We start from the raw sequence: 27,214 nt of genomic DNA on the forward strand, positions 1-27,214 counted from the left end.
ATTCTCTTCTGCTGCAGCTGCTATGTTGCAGCTATTTGTTTACAAGTCTGACTCCACTTCAGACTCTGGGCTCCCTGAGGGCAATGTCACTATACCTAGCTTGGTGGCTGGCAGGTGCTCAGTGAATGTCTACTGAACAAGGGCATGGCTGTAGCATTAACGGGAGGAGGATCTTGTCTTCCGTATACGTAATTTAGAACATCTTCAAAGGGATGAAATACATGTTCCCACATTTTGAATACTATAAAGTCAAATGTGTAGGACAGAGCACCAAGCTGTGAATCTTAGGTCCTAATTCAAGTCAGTTTGGCTCTTCCTATAAAACAAGGGGGGGTGTGAATGACCTTTAAGTTTCTTTCAAGTTCTAGATTTCAAGTCACTGAATCTGTGTGTTGGTGAAAGCTGAAGCCCAGAAACTGTACTGCAACCACATACGGAAATGCTTATAAGTCTGTGATATTCATCTGGAATCAGAGAGCACAGGTGATGCAGACTTGAGATGCTGCTGGCAGGCTTGTAATGTTGTGTACACAAAACAGCCAGTGCTGGATTGTCCTGGGTAAGAGGACACCTCCCAGGGAGAAGCCTGGCAACTGTTGCTGCTTCCCCAGAAGGAGCCCTATTATTGCTGCCAGGCTCTGTATAGTATGGTACCAATGATTCTACTTAGGCCAAAACCAAACCCATTACCATCAAGTCGATTCTGACTCATAGTGACCCCACAGGGTTTCCAAAAAAATCTCCATGGAAGCAAACTGCCACATCTTTCACCCACAGAGCCACTGGTGGTTTCAAACTGCCAAACTTTGGTTAGCAATCTATTGTTTTAACCACTGCACCACCAGGGCTCCCCACAAATAGCCACTTCCTGAATTTTCATCTAATCCCTGGAGGGTGGGCTCTGCCTATTCTAGATAGGGAACAGGCCAATTTGGAACACTGATTACGGGCCATGCTTCGTGTCCCTGACACCTCAGACAGTCTTAATCTTCCTAGAAATGGGACTGATATTGAAGGGACTGGGTAAGAGTAAGGAAAAAGAGGTGAGTTTAGGGGCTTTTGCATAACAGATTAAAAAATGTTGAGAATGTTCATCTTAGAAAACAAATTCCCTCTCTTGAAAATTTTGAGTATAGTCATATGCAACCTGTGTGCATTGAATACGGATGGATAATACTTTTTTAAGCGTCTAGATTCTACGAGTTTCAAATAATTCATTTTCTTCTTGACGAATCCCTAAAAAATACATTATTTGTATGCAGCACTGTTTAGAATTAATTTAAGAAAAATATTTTACTGGACATCTTCAGCATGCCTGAGGGATATATATCATATTCCTTTGAGAAACACTGAGTCAGTATTACAATGATTCTCTACTTGGTGGGGAGAGGAGGGAATAAAACACCTAAGAGGGTCTTCCCTGCCCTTCTTAGAGAGTTATTGTTTTTATGGGCAGTCCACAGGGAGGAGTGAGGGGTCTAAAGGGCCAACCACACCAGAAGTAGTCCCTGACACACTGGTTTAACCATGCCCATGGGTAACGGTGATGTGTGATTTCAGGGAGCTCTTGTTTTTGAACAGCTCCCCCTTCCCTTATTCAAGGAGGTACCTTTGAGGAAGGGCAAAAGGGGGAAAAAATAACCCAGTAGACAGTGAAATTGAAAACATGTGAACACTGGTTGTGGGCACGGTGATGTTATGCAGTGTCATGCCGAGGGCCTGGCTTGATCCAGTCTGGGCTTTGTCGATGACTCAAGGAGAGAATCACTTGATTCCTCTGGACTTCAGTGGGAGAGGGACTGGATGGCCTCTAAGGTCTCTTCCAGCAATAATAGTCAAGTTTATGACACCAACAAGAAAAATATACTTTGGCAGGAGCATGTTGTCAGGGAAAATGAGAAACGTCAGGCAGGTCTCAATATAAAAAGCTAAGAAGGACAAAGAGGAAAGGGGTCCAAGATGACCACCTGCACCCCTATGAACTGACCCCAAGATGGACACAATTCAAGAGGTGTTTCAGAAGTTGAGTCTAGATTGAGACTAAGTAAGAGCCTTACCTTCCAGTGACAGCAAAGCAGAGTGTGCACATTGCATGTAAAAGTCCTGCGGCATGCTGCAGAAACGTGGCCATCTTGGGATTCTCATCCACTGGGCCTTGCACCGAGAGGAAGCAGCCACACAGCTTGTCGATCAGACCCATGTTCACCACGTAGCTAGATGTGGGGAAAAATGTGTGTTATCAATCTGTGTAGGCTGCCAACATCTTCACCTTTAATGATACATCTTAGCAAACACAGGCCTGGACCCCTCAAACAATCAAACGCACGTTTGAGTAAAGCATCTCAAGTAACAATTTCCTTAGATTTAGTTCTGAATATCAGCTATTTCTGTGAAGCAATTCTTTCTTCTCTCTTTTGGCTACTTTGATGTTATTTTTCAAGAAAGAGGGATGAAAATGATTATCTGATTATTCTTCTCACTTGTCTAAAGAGTCTGACAAAAGTTGAAATGATTTATAATGGCCTCTACCCTCTTATCATAGCAATTTTTTTCTTTTTTCATGGTATTTTTAAAAGTGCTAGGGAGCCAAATTCACAAGAACGCAGGGATTCAGAAAATAAGATGATGCTACCCAGACACAATCTTGTTACAATTTAAACTTCTAATACCAACTACAGGTTCACCATTATTAAAAACTCCATCACCATTAAGAAAATAACAAACAGTGAGAATGTAATTGCTGTTATGAAAAGTACCAGTCCTGAGAGTCGACGATGACATTTTAAGAAGTCACTTTCATCTTTTTAGTCCATTAGACAGCTCTCTAGAGCTGTTTATTAAACTGGACTGACAGTAGGAAGGAGCTTTTTCATTAGTTCACAAAGCAGTGATCATTGAAAATAGTATTTTAAGACAATAAATGACCTTGTAGATAAATCAGTCCTAGCTCAAAGATTTTATACTGACTCAGTGCTACTACATTTACATATATGAAAAGGGAGGAACTGTGAATATGGAATTCTGAAAATCAACATATGTTAACTCATCACCCTGGTCATAATGACTGGTTCATTCTGGCTGCCTCTTCCAAGACAGATTTTGTTCATTCTTCTGGAAGGCCATGGTATATTCAATATTCTTTGCCAACACATAATTCAAAGGCATCAATTCTTCTTGGGTCTTCCTTATTCATTGTCCAGCTTTTGGATGCATATGAGGCAACTGAAAATACCATGGCTGGGGTCACGTGCATCTTAGTCCTCAAAGTCACACCTTTGATTTTTAATACTTTAAACAGGTCTTTTGCAGCAGATTTGTCCAATGCAATACATTGTTTGATTTGACTGCTGTTTTCATGGGCATTGATTATGGATCCATGTAAAATGAACTATACAAAGTAGAAAATTATTTTTTTCTGATTGTGCAATTAATATAGGCTCATTATGGAAATTTATATAGTATGGAAAAGCAGAAAAAATTGCCAATGATTACACCATCTAAAGACAACCACAGGTTAATGTTTCCTTTTATGTTTTTCTGTTTCATTTTTTCCCGCTACATGATTGATATTATACTGATTTTCACTCAACTGACTAAGCCATTTCGATGTTAAAATATCTTTGTAAGAGCTGTATTTCAAATTAAAAAAAAATTATTATTTGGCTAACATTACTGAACATTTTGATCAAAGATTCTACAGGAGAATCTTTGATCGAAAGGGGGAAAATGTAGAACAGAATTCAAATTCTCATGGACTTTCTGGAACCATGGAGGGATGAACTCCTGAAACTTTTGCCCTGAGATAATTTTTAAACCGTAAACTAAAAATACCCCCTGAATTCTCCTTAAAACCAAATAATACTCTAGCTTAACTAGAAAAATGTCTGCCGTGAGCATTATGCTCTTTTAAGAACTATCTATATGGGATCAAACTAACAACAGCTACTTAAAAGGTTAGGTAGAAACCTTAAGGGGCACTGAGTTTATGTTAATGAGAGAGGAACAACTCAGAAAAGGAGGATGAGAATGGGTGCATAACTTGAAGAATGTAATCAGTGTTACTAAATTGTACAAGTAGAAACTGTTGAATTGGTGTATATTCTCAACAACAAAATAAACTTTTGGAAAAAAGCTTATTACTGAAATTTTTAACACACACTAAAAACAGAATAGAATAATAAATCTCCACGCACCCATCACACAGACCACCATCAACCCATGGGCAATCCTACCCGCATCCACATCCATCTTGCATAGTGTTTAAAGCAAATCCAAAACATCATATAATTTCATTCATAAATGTTTCAGTTTTTATCTCTAGAAAATAAGGTCTTAAAAAGCATAACCACAATACCACTGTCCCAATATCTGAAAAATAATAATTCCTTATCATTATCAAATAACTAGAGTTCAAATTTCCAAATGTCTCATAAAGGTTTTAAATAACTTAAGAAATTGAGGACGCAAACAAGAGCTATACATTGTGGCTGACTGATATATCTTTTAAAATCTCTTAGTCTATAGGTTGGCCCTCCATACCTCTTTTTCTCCCTTGCCACTTATTTGTGGATGAACCTGGTTGTTTATTCTATACAGTTTTCCAGAATCTGGATTTTGCTCATTACATTCCTGTGGTGTCATTTAACACATTTCTTTGAACATATTTTCTGTAAAATAATCTAGATTCTAGATGTCTGAATGAATACAAAAATATTTTTAGAATGGCTACATAATATACTAACAGTGTAATAGTTTTTGAACACTCAGTAATTTTTAATATTCACCATTGTAAACCATGTTGTGATGAACATTTTGTGTACAAATCATTGTCAGAATTTCAGATTACTTCCCAGAAGTGGAATTAATGAGTCAAAGGATATGCACACTTTTACAAGGTTCTTAATATGTATAGCCATATTGCACTTCAAAAAACTTTAAATCAATTTACATTCCCACTAGCTGGATATGAGAAAATCCATTTCACTATGTGGAGATTGGTATTACTATCCTCGTTGATAGATGAACAAACTGAGGCTCAGGGAGGGCAAAGCACTTGCCCAAGGAGGAGAGTTGGAAAGTCCTAAGGTCTTCCGACCCCTGATAAGAGTCCTTTTTGCTAAATCTACTGCTTCTCTGAGGCATTTTTTTTGGTCCTTACTGACATTTGAATACTTTTTATTGTTATATATATATGCACACATATATGTATATATGAAGATATACTCCTACTCCTCACTTTTCAACTGTCTCGTTATCTGACACTTTGCATTTATGACTATAGTAAAAATGTGTCAACTTGGCTGGGTAAATCAGTGGTTTGGCAGTTATGTAATGATATAGTTATCTTCCATTTTGTGATCTGATGTGGTCATCCTCCATTTTCATATAATGCCATTTTCACCTAACAACTGGGTATTTGGAGCCTAACCATGTTGTTAAGTGAGGAAGTGGGTATATACACATTTGGCATTTCAACATTTTTTTACATGTACAAGTCAATGACATTAATTGAAGTTTGGATCACTTAAAAAAGGATGCAAAATTATTTCAGAGACTATTTCTGAAAACTAATAGCAACCACACACAGTCTTAAAACGACCCAGTCTCAAGATAAAAATGGTTTAGATGGATTTCCTATATCGGCCTTGAAAAAGCCAGAAAGGAGGAAATACTTCAAAATGAGTGAAGAGATAAAAAGCATAAAAAGTCAACCAAACCAAAACAACCACTGTTGAGCAGGCAGTCCTTTCTGAGTGTCATCTCCTTTGTTTACCTGGTGGCTATCTACAGTGCCTACTAATGAGTCGGACTGATATTTTTCTAAACTGCCTGGGTCATGAGTCATGGCATGGGAAATCTTAAGACGACTGTCTAAGAAGATACTGAAACTAAATGGCTCTAAAGGGTCAGTGCAGGGAAATTCATTTTGCCTACTTGATAGTTTTGAGGGAAGAGTATAGAATCTTCTAACGGATACTGGCATCAAGGCCATTATATCTTTTGTGATGCAACTGTTAAGTTAAAATTATAATATTGAGACTGTTAGCATACTCAGGACAAAAAGCTTTATTGTACAGAATCTCTCAGTCTTCTCAGCACAGGAATTCTGGGAAACATGTTGCTGTATAAGGTCACTATGAGTCAGAATTGACTCAACGGCAGTGGGTTTTTTTTTTTTTGGGTATGCACCCCAGAAATTGGGCCTCCCCATTTGCTTTATTGCCTTATATGCATGCAAAAGCTGGACAATGAATAAGGAAGACCAAAGAACTGATGACTTTGAACTACAGTGTCGGTGAAGAATACTGAGTATAACATGGACTGCCAGAAAAATGAACAAGTCTGTCTTGGAAGAAGTACAGCCAGAGTGCTCTTTGGAAGGGAGGACAGCAAGACTTCATCTCATGTACTTTGGACATGTTATCAGGAGGGACCAGTCCCTGGAGAAGGATATCATTACTTGGTAAGGTAGAGGGTCAGTGAAAAAGAGGAAGACCCTTGATAAGATGGACTGACACAGTGGCTGCAACAATGGGCTCAAACACAGCAATGATTGTGAGGGTGGCGCAGGACTGGGCAGTGTTTCATTCCATTTATACACAGTGTCACAATGAGTCGGAATCGACTCGACAGCAATGGGTAAAGGGTAGCTTTCTCTTGATGGAATTTACAAACTGGAAGGGATATCTAGGGATATATATAAACAGTTAATGTCCACTCTTGTCCAGCCACCCACTCTCACCCCTGCTTCAATACTGCTGTCCACCAAGGTTCTATCCTTGATCTAGGTTTAGTAAACTCATGTAATTCCATGATTTCAACTATCTTCAAGATCCTAATAACCCCCAATTCTCTATCTCCAGGTCTATATCTTTTCTGAACTTCTTTCATTAAATTCTTTCCAGTTTCTGGATGTTTCCCTTTAAAGGCGCCTAATATACCATATGTCTATATCTTCTGAAGGGGTGAGGGGAAAGGGAAACCAACAAACTGATTATCTTCTTCTCTCAATATCTCCTACTCCCAATATTCTTGTCTAAATGAATGTCACCATTCATCCCATAAGTGATGTAAAAAGTTTGGGGATAACTATTTGTAATCAGGTAATAATAATAATAATAATAATAATAATAATAATAATAATAATAATAATAATAATAATAATGTAATCATTATTTCTGACTCCAATGCTGCCCTCAAGTTCCTCTTAAGGTAGAAGCTGACACATGGTAATATCAACATGATGTGATTAGTTCTGTATTACATATACATTCACGATATTACTACTGTATAGTAAAAACAGTGGGAATCTCTAATTTTGGTTGAATGGATCAGGGAGAGCTCCTTGGAGGAGATGGCACCTTTAAATCTTCAAATGAACTCACCAGGTAGACAAGGCCCAAGGTTGAAGGTAGACATTAATCCTACCTATAAAACAGCCCTGAATCTTTCTTGTTACCACTCTAATTATTATTGCTGTAGTTTGGTCAAGGTCCTGTCTTACCAAGTTATGTTACTGTGTGGTCCTGGAAAAACAACCTGCCCTATCTGAGTCTCAGCCTCCTCATTTTTGAAATAGGTATAATAATACCTATCTCACACAATGAAAACAGTCCCTTCAAATACCTGGCTAATTCATGTTTTCTTTCATTATAAAGGATTCTTCCATTCCATTTTTGTATATTTTCTGTTTCACTTCTCCTGTCTCCTTATTCGGGCAGACCAATTATTCAACATTTGTATGTTGTTGTTTATCCTCCACATAGACAGCATCTCCTGTACAGAAGACTTCAAAGGGTAGCATGAGATGGCACAGTAAAGTATTGCACTGAAATGTGCAAAGCCCTCGAGTTAGAAAACCAAAAGGGAAGAATATGCTCAGCATTTCTCAAGCTGAAAGAACAGAAGAAAAATTTAAAAACTGAGTTGCGATACTGAAGGAGTCTATGAGGAAAATATTAAACGATGCAGGAAGCATCAAAAGAAGATGGAAGGAATACACAGAGTCACTGTAACAAAAAGAAGGGGTCGATGTTCAACTATTTCAGAAGGTAGGATATGGTCAAGAACTGATGGTACTGAAGGAAGAAGTTCCAGCTGCACTGAAGGCATTGGTGAAAAACAAGTCTCCAGGAATTGATGGAATACCAATTGAGATGTTTCAACAAATGGATACAATGCTGGAGGTGCTCACTTGTCTATGCCAAGAAATCTGGAAGGCAGCTACACGGGCAACAGACTGGAAAAGATCCATACTTGTGCCTATTCCAATGAAAAGTGATCCAACAGAATGTGGAAATTATTGAAGAATATCATTAATATTACATGGAAGTAAAATTTCGCTAAAGAAAATTAAAAAAAATGGTTTCAGCAGTACGTCGACAAGGAATTACCAGAAATTCAAGCTGGATTCAGAAGAGGAAGTAGAAGGAGGAATATCACTGCTGACGTCAGATGGATCTTGGCTAAAAGCAGAGTACCAGAAAGATGTTTACCTGTGTTTTATTGAATATGCAAAGGCATTTGACTGTGTGGATCATAACAAATTATGGATAACACTGCCAATAATGGGATTCCAGAACACTTAATTGTGCTTACGAGCAATCTGTACATAGATCAAGAGACAGTTGTTCCAAAAGAACAAGGGGATACTGGGCAGTTTAAAATCAGAGAAGGTGTACGTCAGGGTTGTCTCCTTTTACCATACTGGTTCAATCTGTATGCTGAGCAAATAATCCAAGAAGGTGGACTATATGGAGACGAACACAGCATTAAGATTGGAGGAAGACTCATCAACAATCTGCATTATGGAAATGACACAACCTTGCCTACTGAAAATGAAGAGGACTTAAAGGACTCACTTATGAAGATCAAAGAATACAACCTTCAGTATGGATTACGTCTCAACATAAAGAAAAGGAAAATCCTCACAACTAGACCAATAAGCAACATCATGATAAATGGAGAAAAGACTGAAGTTGTCAAGGGTTTCATTTTACTTAGATCCATAATCAATGCCCATGGAAGCAGCAGTTAAGAAATCAACCAATGTACTGCATTAGGCAAATCTGCTGCAAAAGACCTCTTTAAAGTGTTAAAAAGCAAAGATGTCACCTTGAAGACTAAGGTGCACCTGACCCAAGCCCTGGTATTTTCAATTGCCTCATATGCATGAGAAAGTTGGACAATGAATAAGGAAGACCAAAGAACAATTGATGCCTTTGAATTATGGCGTTGGTAACGAATACCAAATATACCATGGACTGCTAAAAGAACCAACAAATCTGTCTTGGAAGAAGTACAGCCAGAATGCTCCTCAGAAGGGAGGATGGCGAGACTTCATTTTATGTACTTTGGATATGTTATCAGTAGGGACCAGTCCCTGGAGAAGGACAACATGCTTAGTGTTATGGATTGAATTGTGTCCCCCTAAAATGTGTGTCAACTTGGCTAGGGTTTGATTCCCAGTACTGTGTGATGGTTTACCATTTTGTTATCTAATGTGATTTTTCTATGTGCTGTAAATCCTACCTCTGTGATGTTAATGAAGCAAGATTACAGGCAGTTATGCTAATGAGGCAGGACTCAATCTACAAGATTAGGTTGTATCTTGAGTCAATCTCTTTTGAGATATAAGACAGATACCAAGCAGAGATATTGGGGGCAGGGGGGAGGATGGACCTCGTACCACCAAGAAAGAAGAGCCAGGACAACAGTGTGTCCTTTGGACCCAAGGTCCCAGCACTGAGAAACTCCTAGACCCAAGGGAAGACTGACCTTCCCCCAATGCAAACAAAGAGAGAAAGCCTTCCCTGGGAGCTGGTGCCCTGAATTTGGACTTCTAGCCTCCTGGACTGTGAGAGAATAAATTTCTGTTTGTTAAAGCCATCCACTTGTGGTATTTCTGTTATAGCAGCAGTAGATAACTAAGATACTTGGTAAAGTAAAGGGTCAGTGAAAAAGAGGAAGACACTGAACGAGATGGATTGACACAGTGGCTGCAACAACAGGCTCAAGCATCGTGATAGTGGTGCATGACACATGCAGTGTTTCATTCTGTTGTACAAAGGGTCTCTCTGAGTCAGAAACTACTCGACGGCACCTAATAACAACATCCTCCATATCTCCTGTCTTCTCGCTAAGCACTTTTATGATAATCTTTGTTCTTTCTGTTATTTTTTTTTTTACAATAAACTGTTTTCTATTGAGATATAAATTACAAATAATAAACTTTAAATGTTTGATTTGAAGAGTTCTGACAACTGCATACACCCATGTAACCAGCAATCAAAACAACATATAGAACATATTCATTATCCTAGAAAGTTCTCTTGCTTTCCACTCAATCCCCTACCTCCAACAGAGGCAACATCTTCAGTGGTCTGTTTTTGAACTTCATATAAATGTTCTCTTTTGTGTCTGGCTCCTGCTAAACATAACGCTTTTGAGATTAATTCATGTTGGTGAATGTATATCAGTAGTTCCTCCCTTTTGTTGTTGATTAGTATTCCGTTGTATGAATATACCATGATTTGTTTATTCCTTCTCATTGATAGACATCTGGGTTAGTTAAAGTTTTTGGTTATTATAAATAAGGTTTCTATAAAAATTCATGGGCAAGTCTTTTTGTAGACATGTGTTTTCATTTCTCTTGGGTAAATACCTAGGAGTAGAATGGTTGGGTCATAGGATAGATGTGTTTAATTTTATAAACTGGTCAACAGTTCTTCAAATATACCATTTTATAGTCCCAGGAGCAATGCAGCAGAGCTCCAGGTGTTTGACATTCTTGCCAACATTCGGTATTTTCAATCTGTTAGACTTCAGCCATTCTAGTGGATCTAAAGAGGTATCTTGTCATTTTATCCTGCATTTCTCTGACGATTAATTATATTGAATGCCTTTTCAAGCACTTATTGGCTATTTGTATATCTTCTTTTGTGAATTATTTGCATCCTAAGATATCTTTCCCTATCCCCATGCAGCAAAGATATTCTCCACATTTTCTGCTCGAAGTCTTATGGTTATAGTTTTTGTGTTTGGGTTTATAATCCATCTTCAATTAATTTTATGTCTGGGCAGTGGTTAATTTTCTTCCATATCGATATCCAGTTTTTTCCAGCACCATTCATTAAAAATACTTTCCTTTTTCCACTAAATTAACTTCAACCTTCGATCAAAAATCAATTGACTGTATATGCACAGGTGTGAGGATCATGACAAATTATGGATAACATTGTGAAGAATGGGAATTTTAGAACACTTAATTGTGCTCATGAGGAATCTGTACATGGATCAGGAGGTAGTTGTTCAAACAGAACAAGTGGGTACTGCATGGTTTAAAGTCAGGAAAGGTATGCGTCAGAGCTGTATCTTTTCACCTTACCTATTCAATCTGTATGCTGACCAAATAATCCGAGACGCTGGACTATACGAAGAACAGGGCATCAGGATTGGAGGAAAGCTCATCAACAACCTGTGTTATGCATATGACACAACCTTGCTTGCTGAACGTGAAGAGGATTTAAAGCATTTACTGATGAAGATCAAAGACCACAGCTTTCAGTATAGATTACACCTCAACATAAAGAAAATGGAAATCCTCACAACTGGACCAATAAGCAACATCATGATAAATGGAGAAAAGATTGAGGTTGTCAAGGATTTCATTTTACTTGGATCCACAATCAACACCCATGGAAGCAGCAGCCAAGAAACGAAAAGGTGCATTGCATTGGGCAAATCGGCTGCAAGAGATCTCTTTAAAGTGTTAAAAAGCAAAGATGTCACCTTGAAGACTAAGGTGGGCCTGACCCAAGCCATGGTGTTTTCAATCGCCTCATATGCACATGAAAGCTGGACAATGAATAAGGAAGACTGAAGAAGAATTGAAACCTCTGAATTGTGGTGCTGGCAAAGAATATTGAATATACCATGGACTGCCAAGAGAATGAACAAACTTGTCTTAGAAGAAGTGCAACCAGAGTGCTCCTTAGAGGCAAGTATGGCGAGACTGCATCTCACATACTTTGGACATGTTATCAGGAGGGATCAGTCCCTGAAGAAGGACATCATGTTTGGTAAAGTAAAAGGTCAGCAAAAAAGAGGAAGACCGTCAACAAGATGGATTGACACAGTGGCTGCAACAATGGGCTCAAGCATAACAACGATTGCAAGGATGGCACAGAACAATGTTTCGTTCTGTAGTACATAGGGTTGTTATGAGTCGGAACCAACTCAATGGCATCTAACAACAACAACATTCCTGGACTGTCAATTCTGTTTTGATCTATTGTTCCATCCTTATACTAATACCACACTGTCTTGATTATTGTAATTGTATAGTAAACCCTGAAATCAGTCCACCAATTTAATTATTCTTCTAAATAGTTTTTGGCTGTTTTAGACCATTAGCATTTCCATATAAATTTTAGAACCAACTTGTAAATTTCTTTAAAAAGCCTACTGGTATTTTGATTGAGATTGTACTGAATCTATAAAATATTTTGTGGAGAATTGACATCTTAAGCATACTCAATCTTCTGACTCATGAACACGATATATCTCTCTCAATTTATATAGGTCTTAATTTCTTTCAGTAATGCTTCGTAGAGGTGTTTCACCTCTTTCAATAGATTTACTTGGAAGTATTTGATATTTTCTGATGCTATTATAACTGGTATTGTTTTTAAAATTACAATTTTTAACTATCTGTTCCTAGCACTTGGAAATACAACTGACTTTTGCATAAAGGGACCTTATACCCTTCAACTTTGCTAAATTCACTTATTAGTTGTGGTAGTTTTTATTTGTGGTGGGGGTAGATTACATACTTTTCTACATATACAATCATGACGCTGTAAATAACAGTGGTTTCATTTTTTCTTCACAAATTTTATACCTTTTATATCTTTTCTCCCCATTATACCAGTTAGAACTTTCAGTACAATGCTGAGTAGAAGTGACGAGAATGAATGGTCCTTAATCTTACGGGAAAAGTGTTCAAAGTTTTATCATTACATATGATTTAACTGTAGGTCTTTTTTTTTTTTTTTTTGAACATTTTATCATGCTTTAAGGAGCCCTGGTGGTGCAGTGGTTCAGCAGCACTTGCCTGCTAAACAAAAGGTCGACAGTTTGAACCCACCAGCCGTTCCACGGGAGAAAGATGTGGCAGTCTCTTTCTGTCAAGATTTACAGCCTTGGAAACCCTATGGGGCAGTTCTGCTCTGTCCTACAGGGTCGCTATGAGTCAGAATCGACTTGATGGCACTGGGGTTTTTTTTTTTTTTTTTTAATGGTTAATGGGAAGCCCTGGTGGCGTAGTGGTTAAGTGCTATGGCTGCTAACCAAAAGGTTGGCAGTTCAAATCCACCAGGCACTCCTTGGAAACTCTATAGGGCAGTTCTACTCTGACCTATAGGGTTGCTATGAGTCGGAATCGACTTGACAGGAATGGGTTTGGTTTTTTGGTTTTGTAATGGTTAATGATCATGGGCATCTTTTCATGTGTTTGTCAACTGCCTGAAAGTCTTTTGGGGTGAAGTGTCTGTTCAAGTCATTTGCCCACTTTTTTAATTGGACTGTTTGTCTTTTGTTGTTGAGGTATTGAAGTTTTCCATAAATTTTAGATATGAGAACCTTGTCAGTTATGTTGTTGCCAATTTTTTTTCCTAGTCTATACACTCTCTTTCTACCCTTTAGGTGAAGTCTTTTGATGAGCATAAGTATTTAGTTTTTAGGAGGTTCCAGTTATCTAGTTTATCTTCTTTATGTGCATTTTTAGTTATGTTTGATAGTCTATGCCATAAATTAGGGCCCCTAGCTTTGTCCTTATGTTTTCTTCCATTAACTTTATAGTTTTAACATTTAGGTCTGTGATCCATTTTGAGACAGTTTTTGTGTATGGTGTGAGGTATGGATCCTGTTTCATCATTCCGCAGATAGATATCCAGTTTGCCAGCACCATTTGTTAGAGACTATCCCTTCCCCCTTTAATGAACTTTGACCCTTAGTCGAGGATTAGCTGTCTATAGTTGGACAGATTTATTTCTGGATTCTCATTTCTGTTTCATTGGTCTGTGTCTGTCATTGTACCTGTACCAGGCTGTTTGACTACTGTGGCTGTATAGTAGATTCTGAGATCAGGAAGTGTGAGGCCTCCTACTTTGTTCTTCTTTAATAATGCTTTAGCTATTTGGGGCCTATTTCCTTTCCATATAAAGTTGGAGATTAGTTTTTCCATTTCATTAAAGAATGGGATTTGGATTGGGATTGCATTACATCTTTAGATCGCTTTGAGTATTACTGACATTTTCACAATGTTAATTCCTCCTATTTGTGAGCATGGTATGGTTTTCCCTTTATGTAGGCCTCTTTTGGTTTCTTGGTGTTTTGTAGTTTTCTTTGTATAAAGTTTTTTTACGTCCCTAGTCAGATTTAGTCCTAGGTATTTTATCCTTTTGGGGGCTATGGTAAATGGTATTGTTTTCTTGATTCCCTTTTCGGAGCTCTCTTTGTTAGTGTAGAGGAACCCAACTGATTTTTGTATGGTGATCTTATACCCTGCCACTTTGCTGAACCCTTCTATTAGTTCCAATACTTTTCTTGGAGTCTCTGGGGTTTTCCATGTATAGGATCATGTCATCTGGAAATAGGAATAGTTTTACTTCTTCCTTACCAATTTGGATATCCTTTATTTCCCTTTCTTGCCTTATTGCTCTATCTAGGGCTTCCAGTACAACAGTGAATAAGAGTGGTGATAAGGGCATCCTTGTCTGGTTCCTGCTCTCAAGAGGAATACTTTCAGTCTCCTTCCACTGAGAATAATGTTGGCTGTTGGTTTTGTATATATGCCCTTAATTATGCTGAGGAATTTTCCTTCTATTCCTATTTAGATGAGTTTTTGTCAGAACAGGGTGTTGGATTTTATCAAATGCTTTTTCTGCATTGATATGATCATTTGATCCTTTTCCTTTATTTATGTGGTGAATTACATTGATTGATTTTCTAATGTTGAACCATCCTTGCATCCCTTGTATGAATCCCACTTGACCAAGATGTATTTTTTTTTTTTACATGCTGTTGAATTCTAGTTGCAAGAATTTTTGCAGCTATATTCATGAGGGATATTGGTCTGTAATTTTCTTTTTTAGTAGTGTCTTTGTATGGCTTTGGTATCAGGGTTATGCTCGCTTCATAGAATGAACTGGAGAATATTCCTTCCTTTTCTATGTTCTGGAATAGTTTGAGTAGAATTGGTGTTAACTCTTCTCTGAATGTTTGGTAGAACTCTCCTGTGAAGCTGTCTGAGCCAGGTTTTTTTGTTGTTGTTCAGTTTTTTTTATGACCTCAGCAATTTCTTCTTTTTTTTTATTATGGGTCTGTTCAAATTTTCTACCTCATTTTGTGTTAGTGTATGTAGGCAACGTTTTTCTAGAAATTTTTCCATTTCTTCTAGGCTTTCAAATTTGTTGGAGTACAATTTTTCATAATATTCTGTTACAGCCCTTTTTGTTTCAGTTGGTTCTGCTATAAGGTCACCCATTTCATTTCTTGTTTTGGTTATTTGCATATTCTCATTTTTTCCTTTGTCAGTTTGGCCAGTGGTTTATCAATTCTATTGATCCTCTCAAAGAACCAACTCCTTGTCTTATTGATTCTACTTTTCCGTTTCATTTATTTCTGCTCTAATCTTTATTATTTTCTTTCTTTTGGTTATTGTGGGCTTCTTTTGCTGCTCTTTCTGTACTTGCGTTGTAGGGTTAAGCTACTGATTTTGTCTTTTTTTTTTTTTTTTTGGTGTGTGCATTTATTGCTACAAATTATCTTCTGAGCACTGCTTTTGCTTTGTCCCGAAGGTTTTGGTATGTTTTGTTTTCATTCTCATTTGATTCTAAGAATTTTTTAATTTAATTTTTAATTTTTTCTATTAAAGGTATTGTTCAGTTTCTGTGTATTTCAGTTTTTTTCCTTGTTCCTCCTATTATTGATTTCTACTTTTATGGTGTGATCAGAGATGATGCTTTGTATTATTTCAGTGTTTTTTGAATTTATTTTGACTTGCTTTGTTGCTGAAAATATGCTCTATTCTAGAGAATGAGGCATGTGTGTTGGAGGAGAATGTGTACTTTGCTGTTGTTGGGAAGAGTGTTTTGTATATCTATGAGGTTAAGTTGGTTGATTGTGTTTAGATCTTCTGTATCTTTGTTCAGAATTTCTTTCTAGTTGTTCTGTTCTTCATTGGAAGTGGTGTGTTAAAGTCTCCTATTATTGTGGAACTGTCTACCTCTCTTTTTAATACTGTTAAGAGTTTTATGTATTTGGGAGCTCTGTCATTGGGTGTGTAAATATTTATTATGATTATCCTCTTGGTGAACTGACCTTTTAGTCATTATATAATGTCCTTCCTTGTGTCATATGATGGATTTTTGACTTAAAGTCTGTTTTATCAGAGATTAATATTGACACTCTTGCTCTTTTTTGGTTACTGTTTGCTTGATATTTTTTCCATCCTTTCATTTTTAACCTATTTATGCCTTTGTCTATGCTGTGTCTCTTTTAGGTAACACACTGATGTGTCATTTTTCTTTTTTTCAAATCCATTCTGCCACTCTCTGTCCCTTGACTGGTGCATTTAAACTGTTTACATTCAGTGTGATTATCAATAGATATGAATTTACTGCTGTCATTTTGTTACTTTTTTTTTGGTGTCGACAGTTTATTACTTTTTTTTGTGCTTACTCTTAAATTTATCTTTATCTCCCTAAATTTAAAACAGTCTGTGATTTATTGATAATCGCCTTGACTTCTTTATATAGAAGTTCTATAACCACAACATTTATTCCTCCTTTTTGTTTTGAAATTGTCATCATTTACAAATTGGCACCTTGGTTCCCTATTTTCAGTTTTGCAGCTTTAATGAACTTTTGAGAATTCTTTATCTGGGTGATGCTGTCATGTGTCAGGTTGTTGTCTAATGTCATTACATCTCTGTCTGAAGGACTCCCTTTTAATATTTTTTGTGAGGTTGGTCTAGTTTTTACAAATTCTCTTAATTTTTGTTTCTCTGGGAATGTCCTGGTTTTGCGATCATATTTGAGAGACAATTTTGCTGGATATCTGATTTTTGGTTGGCAATTCTTTCATTTCACGGTTTTATTTATGTTATCCCATTTCTTTCTTGCCTGCATGGTTTCTGCTGATAAATCAGAGCTTAGTTTTATTGGTGCCTTCTTTTAGGTAATATTTTGCTTTTCCTGAGCTGCTCTCCGAATTCTCTGTCTCTGGTTTTGGAAAGTTTGATTATATGTCTTTGTGACTTTTTTTTGGTGGTCTATCCAGTATGGAATTCGTTGAGCTTCTTGGGTGGAAACTTTCTCATCTTTCATGATCATGGCTCTCTCCCTACTTTGTGGACCCTAGGATCCCTGGGGCTCTCGCCCTCCTTCCTGTACTTGCCCTCCTTAGATGTGGTTTAGGTTCTGCTCACCTTGCCTACTCTTGCCTGTGAACAGTTTCTCAGACTTTTCTTGTTTTTGATGACTTTGGCAATTTTTTAAAAATAATTTTTATTGTGCTTTAAGCGGAAGTTTACAAATCCAGTCAGTCTCTCACACAAAAACTTACATACTCCTTGCGACATACTTCCAATTACTCTCCCCCTAATAAGACAGCCCGCTCCCTCCCTCCACTCTCTCTTTTCGTGTCCATTTTGCCAGCTTCCAACCCTCTCTACCCTCTCATCTCCCTTCCAGGCAGGAGATGCCAACATAGTCTCAAGTGTCCACCTGATTCAAGAAGCTCACTCCTCTCCAGCATTCCTCTCCAACCAACTGTCCAGTCCAATCCATGTCTGAAGAGTTGGCTTTGGGAATGGTTCCTATTCGGGGCCTACAGGAGGTCTGGAGGCCATGACCACTGGGGGACTTCTAGTCTCAGCCAGACCATTAGGTCTGGTGTTTTTATAAGAATCTGGGGTCTGCATCCCACTGCTCTCCTACTCCCTCAGGGGTTGTCTGTTGTGTTCTCTGTCAGGGCAATCATTGGTTGTAGCCAGGCACCATCTAGCTCTTCTGGTCTCAGGCTGATGTTGTCTCTGGTTTACGTGGCCCTTTCTCTCTCCTGGGCTCGTAATTACCTTGTGTCCTTGGTGTTCTTCATTCTCCTTTGATCCAGGTGGGTTGAGACCAATTGATGCATCTGAGATGGCTGCTTGCTAGTGTTTAAGACCCCACGCGCCACTTGGATGCAGAATGTTTTCTTAATAGATTTTATTATGCCAATTGACTTAGATGTCCCCTGAAATCATGGACCCCAAACACCTTCCCCTGCTACACTGGCCTTCGAAGCATTCAGTTTATTCTGGAAACTTCTTTGCTTTTGGTTTAGTCCAATTGTGCTGACCTCCCCTGTATTGTGTGTTGTCTTTCCCTTCACCTAAAGTAGTTCTTATCTACCAACTAATTAGTGACTACCCCTCTCCCACCCTCCCTCCTCTCGTAACCACAAAAGAATGTTTTCTTCTCAGTTTAAACTATTTCTCAAGTTCTCATAATAGTGGTCTTATACAATATTTGTCCTTTTGCAACTAATTTCACTAAGCATAATGCCTTCCAGATTCCTCCATGTTATGAGATGTTTAACAGATTCATCACTGTTCTTTATTGATGTGCAGTATTCCATTGTGTGAATATACCATAATTTATTTATCCATTCATCCGTTGATGGGCATCTTGGTTGCTTCCATCTTTTTGCTATTGTAAACAGTGCTGCAATGAACATGGGTGTGCATATACTTGTTCGTGTAAAGACTCTTTATTTCCCAAAGACATATTCCAAGGAGTGGGATTGCTGGATTATATGGTAGTTCTATTTCTAGTTATTTAAAGAAGCACCAAATTGATTTCCAAATTGGTTGTACCATTTTACATTCCCACCAGCAGTGTATAAGTGTTCCAATCTCTCCACAGCCTCTCCAACATTTACTATCTTGTGTTTTTTGGATTAATGCCAGCCTTGTTGGAGTGAGATGAAATCTCACTGTAGTTCTGATTTGCATTTATCTAATGGCTCATGATCAAGAGTATTTCCTCACATATCTGTTAGCTACTTGAATGTCTTCTTTAGTGAAGTGTCTGTTCATATCTTTTACCCATTTTTTAATTGGGTTATTTGTCTTTCTGCAGTTGAGTTTTTGGAGTATCATGTAGATTTTAGAGATCAGGCGCTGATCAGAAATGTCATAGCTAAAAACTTTTTCCCAGTCTGTAGGTAGTCTTTTTATTCTTTTGGTGAAGTCTTTGGATGAGCGTAGGTGTTTGATTTTTAGGAGCTCCCAGTTATCTAGTTTTTCTCCTGCATTGTTAATAATATTTTGTATACTGTTTATGCCATGTATTAGGGGTACTAATGTTGCCCTATTTTTTCTTCATGATCTTTATCGTTTTAGATTTTATGTTTAGGTCTTTGATCCATTTTGAGCTTGTTTTTGTGCAGGGAGTGAGGTATGGGTCTTGTTTCAATTTTTTGCAGAGGGATATCCAGTTATGCCAGTACCATTTGCTAAAAAGCCTGTCTTTTCCCCATTTAACTGTTCTGGGGTCTCTGTCAAATATCAACTGCTCATATGTGGATGGATTTATGTTTGGATTCTTAATTCTGTTCCATTGGTCTATCTATCTGTTGTTGTACCAGTACCAGGCTGTTTTGACTACTGTGCCAGTATAATAGGTTCTAAAATCAGGTAGAGTAAGGCCTCTCACGTTGTTCTGCCTTTTCGGTAATGCTTTACTTATCAGGGGCCTCTTTCCCTTCCATATGAAGTTGGTGATTTGTTTCTCCATCTCGTTAAAAAACGTCCTTGGAATTTGGATCAGAATTGCATTAAATCTGTAGATTGTTTTTGGTAGAACATTTTTATAATGTTTTATAATTTTATAATGTCTTTCTATCCATGAGCAAGGTATGTTTTTCCACTTATGTAGGTCTCTTTTGGTTTTTTGCAGAAGTGTTTTGTAGTTTTCTCTGTATAAGACTTTTACATCTCTGGTAACATTTATCCCTAAGTATTTTATCTTCTTGGGGGCTACTGTAAATGGTATTGATTTGGTGATTTCCTCTTCAAAGTTCCTTTTGTTGGCGTAGAGGAATCCAACTGATGTTTGTATGTTTATCTTGTATCCCGATACTCTGCTGAACTCTTCTATTAGTTTTAGTAGTTTTCTGGAGGATTCCTTAGGGTTTTCTGTGTATAAGATCATGTCATCTACAAATAGAGATAATTTTACTTCTTCCTTGCCAATCTGGATGCCCTTTATTTCTTTATCTTGCCTAATTGCTCTGGTTAGGAACTCCAGCACAATGTTGAATAAGAGTGGTAATTAAAGGGCATCCTTGTCTGGTTCCTGATCTCAAGGGGAATGCTTTCAGGCTCTCTCCATTTATGATGTTGGCTATTGGCTTTGTATAGACGCCCTTTACTATGTTGAGGAATCTTCCTTGTATTCCTATTTTGCTGAGAGTTTTTATCATGAATGGGTGTTGAACTTTGTCAAATGCCTTTTCTGCATGAATTGATAAAATCATGTGATTTTTGTCTTTTATTTGTATGATGGATTACATTAATTGTTTTTCTAATGTTGAACCATCCCTGCATACCTGGTATGAATCCCACTTGGTCATGGTGAATTATTTTTATGATATGTTGTTGAATGCTATTGGCTAGAATTTTCTTGAGGATTTTTGCATCTAAGTTCATGAGGGATATGGGTCTGTAATTTTCTATTTTTGTGGTGTCTTTACCTGGTTTTGGTATCAGGGATATGGTGGCTTCATAGAATGAGTTTGGGAGTATTCCGTCCTTTTCTATGGTCTGAAATACCTTTAGTAGTAGCGGTGTTAACTGTTCTCTGATAGTTTGGTAGAACTCTGGAGTGAAGTCATCCAGGCCAGGGCTTTTTTTGGGGGGGAGTTTTTTGATTACCTTTTCAATCTCTTTTGTTATGGGTCTATTTAGTTATCCTACCTCTGTGTGTGTCAGCTTAGGTAGGTACTGTGTTTCTAGAAATTCATCCATTTCTTCTATATTTTCAAATTTGTTAGAGTATAATTTTTCATAGTAATCTGATATGATTCTTTTAATTTCAGTTGGGTGTGTTGTAATATTGCCCATCCCATTTCTTATTTGGGTTATTTGCTTCCTCTACTGTTTTTCTTTTGTCAGTCTGGCCAATGGTTTGTCAATTTTTTCCAGGAACCAGCTTTTGGTCTTGTTAATTCTTTCAATTGTTTTTCTGTTTTCTATTTCATTCAGTTCAGCTCTAATTTTTATTATTTGTTTTCTTCCGGTGCCTGAAGGTTTCTTTTGTTGTTCTCTTTCGATTTGTTCAAGTTGTAGGGATCATTCTTTGATTTTAGCTCTTTCTTCTTTTTGTATGTGTGCATTTATTGATATAAATTGACCTCTGAGCACTGCTTTCGCTGTGTCCCAAAGGTTCGGATAGGAAGTGTTTTCATTCTCATCGGATTCTATGAATTTCTTTACTCCATCCTTAATGTCTTATATAATCCAGTCTTTTTTGAGCAGGGCATTGTTCATTTTCCAAGTGTTTGATTTCTTTTCTGTTATTGATTTCCACTTTTATGGCTTAATGGTCAGAGAGGATGCTTTACAATATTTTAATATTTTGGATTCTGTGAAGGCTTGCATTATGACCTAATATGTGGTCTATTCTAGAGAATGTTCCATGTGCACTAGAAAAGAAAGTATACTTGGTTGCTGTTGGGTGGAGTGTTCTGTATATGACTACGAGGTCAAGTTGGTTGACTGCGGCATTTAGATCTTCCGTGTCTTTACTGAGCTTCTTTCTGGATGTCATGTCCCTCACCGCAAGTGGTGTGTTGAAGTCTCCTACTATTACTGTGGAGCTACCTATCTCACTTTTCAACGCTGACAGAGTTTGTTTTATGTATCTTGTAGCCCTGTCATTGGGTGCATAAATATTTAATATAGTTATATCTTCTTGGTGTATTGTCCCTTTAATCATTATATAGTGTCCTTCATTATCCTTTATGATAGATTTAACTTTAAAGTCTATTTTGTCAGAAATTAATACTGCTATTCCTGCTCTTTTTTTTGATTGTTGTTTGCTTGATATATTTCTTTCCATCCTTTGAGTTTTAATTTTTTTTTTCTCAAAGTCTAAGGTGTGTCTCTTGTAGGCAGCATATAGATGGGTCTTGTTTTTTTAATCCATTCTGCCACTCTCTGTTTCTTTATTGGTGCATTTAGTCCATTTACATTCAGCGTAATTATGGAAAAGTATGAATTTAGTGCTATAATTTTGATGTGTTTTTTTGTGTGTTTCTGACAGTTTCTTTTTCCCACTTAATTTTATGTGCTGAGTAGATTATATATTGTCCTTTCCTCATATTCATTGTTGTTGATTTCATTTCTGCTGAGTCTCTATTTTTTTCTTGTATTTTCTTTTGATGTGTAGGATAGTTTGTCTCCTTTGTGGTTACCTTATTATTTACCCCTATTTTTCTAAATTTAAACCTAACTTTATTTCTTTGTATCACCTTATGTGCCTCTCCATATGTAAGATCTATGACTACATTTCTTAGTCCCTCTTTATTGTTTTGATATTGTCTTCTCTTACGTAATAACACTGCTGTTACCATGTTTCGAGCGTTTTCTTAAAGCTTGATTTATTTTTTTGATTCCCCTGTCTGGGTTGACTTCTGATTGCTCTGCCCAGTGTTCTAGTTTTGGGTTTATTCCTGATATTATTGATTTTCTAACCAAAGAACTCCCTTTAGTGTTTCTTGTAGTTTTGGTTTCATTTTTATGAATTCTCTAAACTTCTGTTCCTCTGGAACTGTCCTAATTTCACCTTCATATTTGAGAGACAGTTTTGCTGGATATATGATTCTTGGCTGGCAATTTTTTTCCTTCAATTTCTTATATAAGTCATCCCATTGCCTTCTTGCCTGCATGGTTTCTGCCGAATAGTCTGAGCTTATTCTTATTGGCTCTCCTTTGTAGGTGACTTTTCGTTTATCCCTACCTGCTTTTTAAAATTCTCTCTTTATCTTTGGTTTTCGAAAGTTTGATTATAATATGTCTTGGTGACTTTCTTTTAACATCTACTTTATGTGGAGTTCAATGAGCATCTTGGATAGATATCTTCTCATCTTTCACGATATCAGGGAAGTTTTCTGCCAACAAATCTTCAACAATTCTCTCTGTATTTTCTGTTATCCTTCCCCGTTCTGGTACTCCAATCAGTCCTAGGTTATTTCTCTCGATTGAGTCCCACATGATTCTTAAGGTTTGTTTTCTTCTTTTATCTGATTTTTCTTCAAATATATTAATGCCAAATGCTTTATCTTCAAGTTCAGAAATTCTGCCTTCCACTTGGTCAAATCTGCTTCTCTGACTTTCTATTGAGTTGTCTACTTCTGTAACTTTATTGTTAATCTTCTGAATTTCTGATTGCTGTCTGTGTATGGATTTCTCCAGCTTATTAAGTTTTTCATTATGTTCCTGAATAATCTTTTTAATTTCTTCAATTACTTTATCCGTGTGTTCCTTGGCTTGTTCTGCGTATTGCCTCATTTCCTTCTTGATGTCTTGAAGGGTTCTGTATATTAATCTTTTGTATTCTGCCTCTGGTAATTCCAGGAATGCACTTTCATCTAGAAGATCCCTGGATTCTTTGTTTTGAGATCTTGTTTAGGCAATCATGGTCCGCTTCTTTATGTGACTTGATATTGACTATTGTCTCTGAAGCATATGTAAGTTATTGTATTAGCTTATTTTATGTTTGCTTAATGTGTTGTAGCTTCCTGCTTTGTTTTGTTTTGATATGCCCAAATGGGTTGCTTGAGTGAGCTACCTTGATTATTTTCGCCTTTGGAGCTCTGACATCCTGTCCCCAGATGGCTAGAGCTGTTATCAGGTATATCAGTCTAGGAGTCCATTCACTTTTCTTGTATGAATTCAGGTCAGGTGTCCAGGTAGCTGATCATCAGCTGTGTGGTACAGGCTCTGTCCTACAGTCTTAGAGGGACAAGGGTGATTGGTGTAGGCACCAGTATCTGGTTGAAGCAGGGTGTCACACTCTGAACAAGGCAGGGGACAAAGAATCATCCCCCAAGTGTCTCTGAGGAAAGCATGTCCCTGTTCCCTAGAGTGTACAGGTGGGTGTGTTCTGCAGATGGACCATGGGTACCCAATGTTTCTGGCTGTAAGGACTTGGAGATACCAGTTATTCTTGGACTCCTGTTTTGGGTGGCTGGGTGACCTGAGTAGAGCTACCAGTCCTTAGGCCCCTGATGTGGGTAGGTGAGGACCCTGTTTAATAGGTAAAGCAATGTCAAATATCAAACACCCACCTCTCCGCCAGACAGCTAAAACGTTGGAGTCTACCAACAAGGGCCTATCCTCCTGAAATAGGCTCACACAGGTCCATGCAGAGGGGAAAGGTACTCAAAGTCCACAGACTGTTTATGCCTGGACAGGAGCCGCTTCTGTCATGAGCTCCCCTGGTTAGTGGAGCTGGCAAATTATCTTTTCCCCTAACTGCAAATTTATTCCTTCACCAAGGCCGGGAGGATGGCACTAGGTGCTCAGCAAGGCCTATCTCAGGCCCAAGGAATTCAGTTGCTGAAGCCGGCTTGGGGGTAGGAGGGGGAGCACAGTAAAATATATGCAAGTACTTAGCTTTTGCAGAGAGCACCGTTCTTCTCTGGTTCCGGAGGTGTGAGTAGGCTATGTGGCTGGCTGCTTCTCCCTGAGGAAACTGCAGCTGAACGCTAGTAGCAGCCCACCGCCGCTGCTCCTGGAAATGGTGCCTGAGGGCTCCCCACGATTCAGGTCCAGTAACTCCTCTCTACTTCTGAACCGTCTCTTCCTCCCCGTGCCCCACAGTTCATTTTCTAAGCTTGCCTTTGATGTTCAGGGCTCCTAGCTTGTCATAAATATACTCATTTCACTTGGTTTCCCAGGTTTTTGTTGTAAAGAGGGCTCGCCAGAAGCGTCTGTCTATTCCGCCATCTTGGCTCTGCCTCGACTTTGACAATTTTGAGAAAACTACTTAGGTTATGCCTCACTTCCCCGAGGGCAGAGTATCTACATAAACTATTTGGAATTCTCCTGCATGGCAGCTTTGTCTATTCTCCCCCCTATATGTATTCAATCATCTATTTATATCAATATGAATTCATGGGTATTTATTTTAGATGTAGGTTTATAATCTAATACTAAAACTGTAATAATAATAACAACAAAAATGATTGCTGTCAAGGTGATTCTGACTCATAGTGACCCTGTAGGACAGAGCAGAACTACCCCATAGTGTTTACAAGGTTGTAATCTTTTTTATATGTATACGCATATATATTTCTATAAAAGAAAATATATATAGTCTTTCACTGCACAATTAATACACATATTGTTTTGTGACATTGGTTGCCAACCCTTTGACGTGTCAACACTCTACCCTTTTTGACTTCCCCATTTCCATTTGTCCACCTTTCCTATCCCCTCCTGCCTTCCCATCCTTGTCTCTGCATTGGTGTGACCATTTAGTTTGTATACATGGTTGAACTACGTGTATTACTGTTTGTTTTATGGGCCTATCTAATCTTTGGCTGAAGGGTGAACCTCAGGAGTGACCTCAGTGCTGAGTTAAAGGAGTATCCAGGGCCATACTCTTGGTGTTTCTCCAGTCTGTCAGGCCGGTAAGTCTGGTCTTTTTTTTTTTTGTGAGTTTGAATTTTGTTCTATATTTTTTTCTGTCTCTGTCTGGGAACCTCTATTGTAATCCCTGTCGGAGCAGTCTGTGGTGGTAAGTGGGCACCATCTAGTTGTGCTGGACTCAGTCTGGTGGAGGCTGTGGTAGTTGTGGTCCATTAACCTTTTGGACTAATCTTTCCCTTGTATCTTCGGTTTCCTTCCTTCTCCCTTGCAAGAGACGGGATTTCAAGGCTTTAATTTTTATGGAAGCAGACCACCACATCTTTCTCTCACAGAGCAGCTGGAGGGTTCGAACTGCCACACTTTTGGTTAGCAGCTGAGCACTTAACCACTGCGCCACCAGGGCTCCAAATCCAATACTACTTTCTTTATTTTGTTTTTAACATTGTTCCAACTTTGGCCATCAGGAGCTCTTTCTGTTGGCTCCCATGTCCCCCTGACATAAACCCATCATTGTGCGTTTGTGTGTTTTAAGTACTTTACTTTCTATGAGGCACTGCAAGATGTTACAGACTCATCTTGTATATTTCTTGCCCCATTCCTAGAACCACCTATTTCTCCAAGGAGCCCTAATTCATTTTATTGGACAATGGTATTATAAACTAAGATCTGGTCATTAGGTGTGCTCATTGTTACTGGGAAGTCATTGCTTCTAAGCCTTCCCAGCTGACAGAGCAAAAAAAAATACATGTGTTGCAGACAGATTTTTAATTACAAATTCAATTTCTTTATTAGCTGTAGGGCTATTTTTTTCCCTATTTCTTCTTGTATTTGCCCATTTCATCTAAGTTGTCAAATTTATTGTCATAAAGTTGTTTGAATATTGCCTTATCATTTTAATATCTGGTTTGTAAGATCTGTAGTGATATTTATTTCCTCTTTTCATTCATGATATTAGCCTTAATTAGTCTTGTTAGGGGCTTATCAATTTTATTAATCTTTTCAAAGAAATAATTTTTGAGTTTGTTAATTTTCCTTATTGTTTGTTTTATATTTATTTTCTTCCTTTTCATTTTGGGTTTTATTTACTCTTCTTTTTCTAGCTTGTTAAGGTGGAAACTTAAATAATTGATTTGAAGCCTTCCCATTTTTAAAATATAAGCATTGGAAACTACACATTATTTTCTCCAGGCACTACTTTAACACCATCCCACAAATACTGGTATGTTGGATTTTCACTGTCATACAGTTCGAGATGTGGTTTGTGGTTCTAAATACAGGCATCATCAAGCCAACTTACAATCCATTATCTCTAAGAAAACAATATTTATCAAAAGTGCTTCAAGTCAGAGAGTGACATGGGCTTGTTCTCAGGTACTGTGGTTGTCAATCATCCTTGTCAAGTCAAGTAAGTTATCTGGCATAGCAGACTGTTATGTTGTTAGATGCCCTCAAGTCGGTTCTGACTCATAGCAACCATATGTACAAAAGAACAAAACCCTGCCCAATCCT

The 27,214-nt window shown here is 37.8% G+C and overlaps 1 protein-coding gene across 14 annotated transcripts in view; it reads right to left on the reverse strand.

Annotated features, from left to right (window-relative positions):
* The window catches only part of SCAPER (S-phase cyclin A associated protein in the ER), a 492,396-nt gene that overhangs the window by 64,101 nt on the left and 401,081 nt on the right, over positions 1–27,214 (reverse strand). For all 14 annotated transcript variants that reach the window (XM_023552952.2, XM_023552948.2, XM_023552950.2 and 11 more), the window contains one exon: positions 2,058–2,213. In XM_023552952.2, coding sequence (XP_023408720.1) covers positions 2,058–2,213 — 156 coding nt within the window. The remainder of the gene's footprint in view (positions 1–2,057; positions 2,214–27,214) is intronic.

The sequence above is a fragment of the Loxodonta africana genome, chromosome 13, assembly GCF_030014295.1.
Source record: "Loxodonta africana isolate mLoxAfr1 chromosome 13, mLoxAfr1.hap2, whole genome shotgun sequence".
Lineage (NCBI taxonomy): Eukaryota > Metazoa > Chordata > Mammalia > Proboscidea > Elephantidae > Loxodonta > Loxodonta africana.